The 9440-nt window shown below is 52.1% G+C and overlaps 1 protein-coding gene across 1 annotated transcript; it reads right to left on the reverse strand.

The window, feature by feature from the left end:
- Positions 1-4129: 4129 nt before the first annotated feature.
- LOC123398998 (peroxidase 17) lies at positions 4130-8515 on the reverse strand. Its single transcript, XM_045093435.1, has 3 exons — positions 7897-8515; positions 7548-7739; positions 4130-4969 (listed from the first exon to the last, which is right to left on the reverse strand). The coding sequence occupies exons 1-3, from the start codon at positions 8113-8115 to the stop codon at positions 4349-4351; spliced, it is 1032 nt and encodes a 343-aa protein (XP_044949370.1). The 5' UTR covers positions 8116-8515; the 3' UTR covers positions 4130-4348.
- Between the last annotated feature and the right edge of the window lie 925 nt (positions 8516-9440).

The raw sequence follows: 9440 nt of genomic DNA on the forward strand, positions 1-9440 counted from the left end.
TGCGAAGATGTCCCAGTTCTCACGGAGGAATTGGGTGAGCTCGGCTTCCTATTTAGGATCGAGGGTGGTGGAGATGTTCGTCGGGGCAGCAGAGTCGTCCGTCGGGTGGATGCTGACCTTCTTCGTCTCTCCCGCCGACTGGAATGCGGACTCAGAAGCTGGTTTCTTTGAGCGCATCAGGTCGGCAGGGTCGACTGTCTTCTTGTACTCGTCGAGCTCGAGAACAGCCATCTGCTGGTCGGCGATTCTTGATCCCTGCTGCAGACACTCTTCGGCTCGCTGACGATTGCCCGTGATGGTGATCACGCCTTTCGGGCCTGGCATCTTCAGCTTCAAGTATACGTAGCATGGACGGGCCATGAAGCTCACATATGCTGGGCGGCCTAGAATCGCGTGGTAAGCGCTCTGAAAATCCACCACCTCAAACGTGAGCTTCTCCTTGCGAAAGTTCTTGTCGGAGCCGAAAACGACGTCCAACGCGATCTGGCCGAGTGACTTGGCCTTCCATCCAGGGACGACTCCGTGGAACTGCATACTGCTCTCGCTGAGTTTGGACATCGGAATGCCCATTCCCTTGAGAGTGTCGGCGAACATGATGTTCAACCCGCTGCCGCCGTCCATGAGGACTTTGCGCAGTCGGACTCCTTCCACCACCGGGTCGACGACCAGAGCCTGTCTTCCTGGAGTGGGGACATGCGCCGGATGATCCGACTGGTCAAAGGTGATCGCAGTCTGAGACCATTTAAGGAATTTGGGGCTGGTCGGAACGGCCATGTTCACCTCCCTGTTCACCAGCTTCAGTCGACTCTTGCTTTCGACGTCAGCAAAAATCATGAGTGTCGCATGGACTTGGGGGGAACGGATCCTCCTTATCCTCCTCATCCTGTTCGCTGACCTTCTCACTCGGTTGTCCTTCGCCGAATCCCTGGATCAGGAGTCGGCACTACCGAGTGGTATGCTTGGGATATATGGGGTTGCCCTCTTCGTCCATCTTCGTATGAACCGGGCATGGTTGGTCCAGGATGGGATTATTGAACGGCTTCTTCTTGGGGTTATACTGCGCCTTCCCTTTGCCTTTGAACTTGGCATTGGTCACGACTGCAGCTTCTGCCTGCGGAGTGGATGGAGCTTTTTGCTTTTGCTTCCGAGTGTTACTTCCTTCTCCGTCGCCGACTGTCTTGTGCTTGCCGCTTCGGATACGTTCATCTTCTTCGCCATTTGCGTAGCGAGCCGCTATCTCCATCATCTTACTCATGGAGATGTCGCCTGTTCGGCCAAACTTCAGGTACAGCTCCCTGTACCTCACGCCTGCCTTGAAGACGCAGACTGCTTGATGTTCGGTGACGTTCTCCACCGTGTGGTAGAGAGTCGTCCAGCGCTGGATGAAGTCGCGCAGGGGCTCACTCGGCTTCTGGACGCAGTGCTGGAGCTCCACGAGGCCCGCACGGCGCTTGCATGTCCCTTCAAAGGTCCGGATGAACACTCGGGCCAGATCCGCCCAACTGTAAATGCTCGAGGGGGCTAATTGATTCAGCCACGCTCGCGCCGAGCCATCGAGCATCAGAGGGAGGTGCTTCATGGCGACGTGGTCGTCCCCTCCTCCGATCTGGACTGCCACTCGGTAGTCGTCTAGCCATGTTTCTGGCTTGGACTCTCCCGTAAATTTACCGATTCCCGCTGCCAATCGGAAGTTGGGCGGGATGTCAGCCGACCGGATGGCTCGACTAAAACACTCGGGACCGTACACGATGGTCCTGCTTCCACTCGGACGGTCCATACGTGACCATCGCGGTGGGCTCGACCCCTGTCGACTCTTCGTTGGGCGATACGTCCTCTTCCGTCAGGTCTTGGGTCGTAAGTGTCGCCGACTGAACGCTGATCATCATGATGTCGGGACCCATAGGGCCCACCCCGCGGAGGGGTGCGTGAGCGACGACGATCTTCATGAATCATGGAACGGCTGCCTCCCTTGTGGCGCTGATGGGAACCAGGGCTGTGAACCGACCGATGCGTATTCGCGTGGACGGAACTATTATAGATCCGGTTGTGTGACTGGGAGACCGCCGAATTCTGCTGCTGCACCGTGTGCAACAGGGCTCGGATCTGCTCGATCCCCCTTTCTGCCTCTGAATCAGTCGGCTGGAGGGAATCGGCAATCTTGGCAGCCGCAGCCAAGTTGAGGAGAGGCGTGCGGAACAACTCCACGTTGCTCCGCCGAGTGTGTCGACTGGCAGAACGGCGAGGTGGTCGGCGCGCACCGAATGCTTCACCGACCTCGCGCTCGCTTCGGCCATCTTGACGGGGATCTTCATGGGAGGTGGCCATGTGTACTTCTGCTGCAGGCCCGCGACCTGCATACTCGGAAGGAAACTCAGTCGGAACCGAGTCCGAGTGCTGGGACGGCGGGGCAACCACAACGGACTCAAGAACTGCCACTTGCGAAGACGCGTTCTGGCGCGCTTGGGCATGCTGTACCCAACGCTGGAGCCGCGGATGGCGGGACCGCTTGTTGCGGCGCGTGGCGGCGGTGCAGGTCGACACCGGAGTCGACTGTTGGAGAAGAAGGATGCCGCGAGCGCCGGCACGGAAGTGTGTAGCCCCGCGACGGGGAAGCGCCTCGACGTTGAGAGGGGCATCCCGAAGCCTCGCCGAGTCATCGACGATGAAGGAGAGAGCGCCGAAGAAGATCTGGTGACCCATGCTCGAACCTCCACCGGACGACATGACGAAAGGAAGTAGTCGCAAACTCGCCGGAAGTCGCTTAGACGCCTGCCCCACGGTGGGCGCCAACTGTCGTGGGTATAAGCCTGACAGTAGATGTATAGGGTACGAAAAGGACGGGCAGAGTCCCAGCTACGGCGAGGATGTATGAGTTCAGGCCCCTCTGCGGTGGAGGTAACAGCCCTACGTCTCAGTGCTCAGGGAGCTTTGTTGTCGAGTGGAATAGAGAATACAATGAATTGCTAACCCCTTTACCAGTGGGGGAGGGTGGCTTATATAGAGTACGCTGCCCTCCACAACGGTTCCGGTACAGGGGCGGAGTAGTGGCGATTGAATGTGTACGTTACAGGTAACGTACGCCCTTAATGCTAATAAATGCACCCGGAAACGTACGACCGTTTTCCTTCAGGGGGGTTACGATGTACCGAGTGGTATACAGTCGGTTGACTCGATGTCCTTCGAATGCTAGTCGCCGACTGGAGGACCGAAGGTATGTTACCGACTGGAAGACAGGGATTCCTTAATTCAGTCGGAGTTGACTAAGAGTCTTGTCCTCTGTGAGGGGTAGTCCCTAGGTAGGACCTATAGGGCAGGCCTATGACCCTACCCTAGGACTATAACCCCATCAGGTAGGAAGGATTCGATTATAGACGATCTTATATATCTCGTATATGATATACAAATAAGCATTGATGCTTGTTTTGTCCTTGTTCTCATATCATAGCTTTTGTGACCCATAATAAAAAAAAGTAAGCATATATTCCCTTCGTTAAATATAAATCTTTTAAAGATATGGATGTATATAGATATACTCCCTCTGTTCTTAAATATAAGTCTTTTAAAAGGTTTTACTGGGGGACTACATACAGATGTATATGGACATACTTTAGAGTATAGATTGATTCATTTGATTTCACTAAATGACTACTCCCTCCGTTCCTAAATATAAGTCTTTTTAGAGGTTTCATTAAAAGACTACATATGAATGTATATAGACACACTTTAGAGTGTATATTTAAAAACGGAGGGAGTAGTTTATAATGTAGATTCTCATATTGTCCCGTATTTAGTCAACATTGAAATCTCTGAAAGACTTATATTTAGGAAAGAACGGGGGAAGTATAATAGTCCATATAAATAAGCACTATGCTTGTTTGTATAATACTCCCTTCGTCCGGAAATACTTGTCCTAGAAATAGATATAATTGATGTATCTATAACTAAAATAAGTCTAGGTACATTCATCTCTGAGACAAGTATTTCCGGACGGAGGGAGTAGTATATAAGAGAGATGTTTAAGTAAGCATCCATGCAAGGTTTATTCAGTGCTTAAAAATTTATTCGTTTGCCTAACTATCTCTCTAAGCACGTTTCATTATCGCTAGTTAATCTTTGGAGAATCAGCAAAGAACCAAACAATAATGCAGCCTTTGGCTATCAAAGTACCAGAGGCATCGATTTCTCTATTATTCTTCAACAATTAGCAATAAGCAGTAGCCAGACCTGAAACCATTCTTGGGTAGGCACACAACTGCGACACGACCACCCCAAACCTATGTCAAACATATCGCTCGCTCCCACACCAGAGCTCCCGTGAGACACCTACAGGCCTACCGTAGAACCACATTCAGAAGTCCAGCACCCGGAACGGAGCGACCTGCTTCTCCAGCGGAGGCCGCCCGCCGTTGGCGACGCGGCAGTTGCGCCGGATCTCCCCCTTCCTGGGGTTCTGGAGCTCGCCCATCTTGAGCATCCCCTCGATGAAGGCCCTGAAGAAGGCGTCCTGGTTCTCGCTGAACTGCGTCACCAGCCGCCGGGTGCCGTCGTTGTCGGAGAAGAGCGTCTGGTCGGAGTTCAGGAACCCGCGGAGGTGGACGAGGTCCTTGAAGTACTGGTTGTCGAAGACGAGCGGGGTGGCGTCCATGCCACCGGTGACGTTCTGGTCGCCGGTGAGGGGGCAGAGCGCGTCGAGCGCTTGGCGGTAGGCCGGGTCCATGTGGGGGTCGGGGCGGCCGGAGCCCGACTGGTTGTAGAGGCGGAAGACGATGGAGAAGCAGCGGGCCTCGCCGACGGAGTGCGAGCCGGAGAGCGCGACGAGGTCGGTGACGGTGAGCTTGTAGCCGGCGAAGAGGCGGATGAGCGTGCTCGCGTTGGCGCGCGGGCTCGGCATGATGTTGTCTGAGTCCTCCTGACTAGCCGTCAGGCTGTCCTCGCGCCCGAGCCTCACGTCCCAGTTGGGTCCACCAGTCTGGGAGAAGAGGAAATAAAAAGTCAAGAGTTAAACCAACTCAAAATATTGACTCTATTGTGGAGTAGCATTAATTATCAATGAAAACTTGCCAAGTCCCTGTTAACTCGTGCGATTTTGTACTTTCTGGGTTTTTTAGTATTCTTTTGGGAATCAAAGGAAGTTTAATTTGCTTAATTATTTGTTGCCAACAAGAATGAAATCCAAGCAATTCAGCTGCTTAGGCCCTGTTTGGAACCATCCAGATTATATAATCCAGTTTTTATAATTTATTCTGTCTTCAAACAGGACAGATTATGGTATAGATTATAAAAACTAGATAAACAGATTATTAAAAACTCATAATCTACTCTACACCAGCTAAAATCAAATTATGGATTGCTAATGACTCATTGCCCTTGTAAAGTTGGAGATAATTACATTCCTACCACCACTATCCTCCTCTTTTTTAAAAAAAAAACAAAGGACAGACAGGTCATTATGCAATGCAAAACATGGATTACAGTTTATATAATCTGGTCTTCAAACATGTCCACCTAGATTATTTTTATAAACTACTTCCTCCTTTCCTAAATATAAGACCTTTTAAACATTGAACTATGAACTACATACGGATGTACATAGACATATTCTATAGTGTAGATTTATTCATTTTGCTTCGTAAGTAGTCTTCTAGTGAAATGTCTAAAAGGTCTTATATTTAGGAACGGAGGGAGTAGATTATATAATCTATCTTCATAATCTAGATTATTATAATCTATTGTGGTTTCAAACAGGGCCTTACTGTAGTTGATGAATCGATCCCTCTAATGCACCTCTAGCACCAATTGCCTAAAAAACCACCATCAACTCTATGCTACCGAGATCTAACACCGACAAACTGGAAACAGAGCTGAAATACGCTGAAGACGATATTAGCGTCATGGCCTGAACCAATCAAACACCCGTATGAATCTCAGTGAGAAGACGACGAGCGCATGGCTGGCATAGCGACACGACACGCGCGCAAAACAACATGGGAGCAGGCGTAGTACTAGAACGATCCCCATTGCAGCAGCGGCAGCATTATCATCATCTGATTCTGATCCGACAGAGCGTGTGCGAGAGACAGAGGGAGCAAAGGATCTCTCGTGGACCAAGGGCGCACGAGGCCGAACCCCATGCTATGCCACGCTTGTCGCTCGTCGCTCCTGACGGAGGGACCGGTTTGACAGCACCGGACGGGGTACGCCTGTCGGCACGAGACGTCCAGGGTTACTATACCTGTAGTTGGGGCCGTCGGGCCTTTCGTAGGCGAGGCCACCTCGCCTGGCCGTTTCCGGCCCTGTTAAATGCGCCTGCCTGCCTACGAGGAGTCATGTGCAGGCGCGGCTCTGCCGCGGCAGGGCAGGATGGACGCGGGCGGTGACGCTGACGCCATTCCCACCCGATTCTGGTTCAGTGTGGTGGTTACGGGGAGCAAGCGGTGCCCATGCGCCCGTCCCTGTCAAACGAAGGCGTATCCGCTTTTCCTTGGAATCATTTCAGAAGACACTAAGGCTGTGTTTGATTGCAAAGTATTTTTAAAGTATTTCAAGAATACTACAGTTTTTTAAAATACTATGGTTTTAAATACTTTGACGTGTTTGGCTCTAATTAAAATTGTAGTATTATAAACTACAACATCCACAAAACTGCAGTATTTTTGCAGTATAAAAAAAAGAGGTTGGGACCTCTTTTTTAAAACTGAGAAACGCAACAAAGGCTTTGTCTTAGTGGTGGCCTATTACAATGTTGTTTATTTTGATTGCCAAACATGCCATTGTTTCCATAATACTTAAAAGAAACTGTTGTTTTCATAAACTACAGTATTCATTGTCATCGGTATAAAAAACTATAGTATCGGAATATTGAGGTTTAGAAAGAACATTGCTTCCAAACAGAGCCTAAAATTCTGCGTTTCTTGGTTCCTATTTTAACGCGATTACTCCAACTTGCCAAATATTACCGCAAGTTGTTACTGGAATAAAAGTCAGTGCGGAGATAAGCGATTCTCGATCGCTCGTTGTGTTCAACAGTGTAGGAGCTCCGAACGGAGTGGATGCGCAGGAAATTAGAAAAAAAAAAAAGGCAAAGGAGAAGACGGTGCGTGCGAGAGATGCTGACCACAGACAGGCGTCTCGCGGACGACGGCGACTAGTGTTGCCAATGCCAGACGAGCACGAAATAAAATTGCTGATACGCGCTGCACTGAGCACTGCTAGCGGACAAAAGGAGAATTAATTAAGGCAATTTGACCACCGGGTTTCGCTCAGTTTCTTCCCCCTTTTCCATTTTGAAAGACCGGGATTCTGGAACCGAAACCGCCGGCAGGCCGGCCGGGGGAGCAATTAATTGCACAGGAAATGCCAGGCAGTGGAATGGAATGATGAAACCCCATGTGTATCGGCACCGTCCCCGTCTCGTCTCGTGCACGGGGAAAAGCAAGGGATGATCGGCGCCAGCCGCGGCTGCGGGGCACGGCGCGGGTTACCCCGAGCAGCCCGGTGCGGGTTACCCCGAGCAGCCCGGTGCGGGGGGGAGAAGGCGGCGTACGTACCAGCACGACGGCGTCGCGGGCGGCCATGATGATGATGTCGGCGCAGGAGACGACGCCGGGGCACTGCTCCTCCAGGGCGCTCTTCACCTCGTCCACGACCTCGAAGGAGCGGAGGGAGTTGATGTTGGAGAGCGCCTCCTTCTCCCCCGCCATCGTCGGCGTCGCGTCCATCAGCACGGACCCGTCGCATCCCTAGCACAATCAGGCAGATCGCAGCCCAAAACCGATCAGCGACGAGCTCGGACCACCGCGCGGCGGCAGCAGCCAGCAAGGGGTGCCCGGTCCTCAGCGAGACGGGGATCGATCGCGTGCTAGGCAGCGCGCAGGGAGGGAGGGAGAAACGACTCACGTTGACGAAGCAGTCGTGGAACTGGAGGCGCATGACGGAGGCGACGCTGCGGGCCTCGCGGGCGAGCGCGCGGGCCATGACGCGCCGCACGATCTCCTCCGCGCGGGGGCACGTCTGCGCGTAGTACCCGACCCTGAGCTCCCTCGCGGCCGCGCCGGGGCGCGCGAACGCGAGGCACGCGGCGAGGGCGAGGAGCAGGGCGACGCGGGGCGGCGCCATGGCGACGGGCTCCGACGCGCGCGCGCACGCGAAGGGGAGGGGGGAGAGAGAGGAGGAGGAGGCGGGGCGTTCGATCTGGCTACGGGCGAGAATCTGCTCTGCTCCGCCCCTGCGTGGCAGCGTACTAGTAGTAGCAGAGCAGGAGACAGCTCGCGATGCCCCCGGCCGGTCGTTATATAGAAAGGCGGGGCGGCCGCTCGCTCGGTGCAGTGCAGGTAGGTGAGGTGCGGCGCGGCGGTGTGGGCTGGCTCTGAGCCGTCAAAAATATCCGGCGGGGCGGGGTTGGGGCTCGGGGATAGGATGGCGCGGCCGGCCGTTTGTTTGTTGGCTGTGGGGGAAAGGGGAGCATGAGACGACCTCGACTTTTCGCCCTGCGCCTCTGCATCTCCCGGTGCGCGCTGTGGTTTGGTGCCGCGCGTCTGAGGCTGGACTGATCCGTCTGCTTCTCGTAGTCATGCGATGCCTATCCTCATTGTTTTCCGCTAGCTCACTTATCGGGAGCACCGGCGCATCCATTCACGTTGCAGGAGGAAGTCAAGGAGGAAGAAAAGTGAGCATATACACTTCAATGTTCAGCTACTACCTCCGTTTCAGTTTATAAGTCCGATACGTGTATCTATGTCATCAATTTGACCAACTTAATAAAAATACATATACTATTATAAAAAATATATTATTAGAAACTTTAGATGTTTTATTTTCTAATTATATAATTTTTAGCTTAAACAATATATTTTATATAAGTTAAATTGACGACCTAGGTACACGTGTATGCCTTATAAACTGTGACGGGGGAGTAAGAAAATCTGAAAAACGACTCATAAATGACAACCCCAATTGTGAATAACCATTTGTTTTCAGTTTATTAAAACAAGTATAATAATGGGATTATAGTCCGTTGTTGGAGTCTTGGATCTACGCCCTAGAAGCTTCTTCAAGAATTAAGGTCCGTACTCTGGAGGCTTTGCTTGACAACCTAAGACCCGATGACAACCACGGCGAGACCACAACGAGTGCACTCACTCACACCGAACACGACGGGGGCGCGCGAGCTATCCAGATTCGAGCCACCGTGCGATGTAATATCCTACTTTTGTTTGTGTTACATTGCTCTGCAATGGAGAGCTTATGGCTCGAGATACACCAAGTGTGGGGGAGAATGATTCGATCCCCTTACATAAAAGCGACCCTGCCCCTTTTGCAGTGCCTTGATCTCTTCCCCAAAAATATGAGCGCGGAAGGATGGTCATAGGGAAGCAATTCAAAGGGGGCACACGCCCAAGCTTATCTAGACTAAAGGCGGTCTCCACCTCATAAAGTGTTCA

The sequence above is a fragment of the Hordeum vulgare genome, chromosome 5H, assembly GCF_904849725.1.
Source record: "Hordeum vulgare subsp. vulgare chromosome 5H, MorexV3_pseudomolecules_assembly, whole genome shotgun sequence".
Taxonomy (NCBI): Eukaryota; Viridiplantae; Streptophyta; class Magnoliopsida; order Poales; family Poaceae; genus Hordeum; species Hordeum vulgare.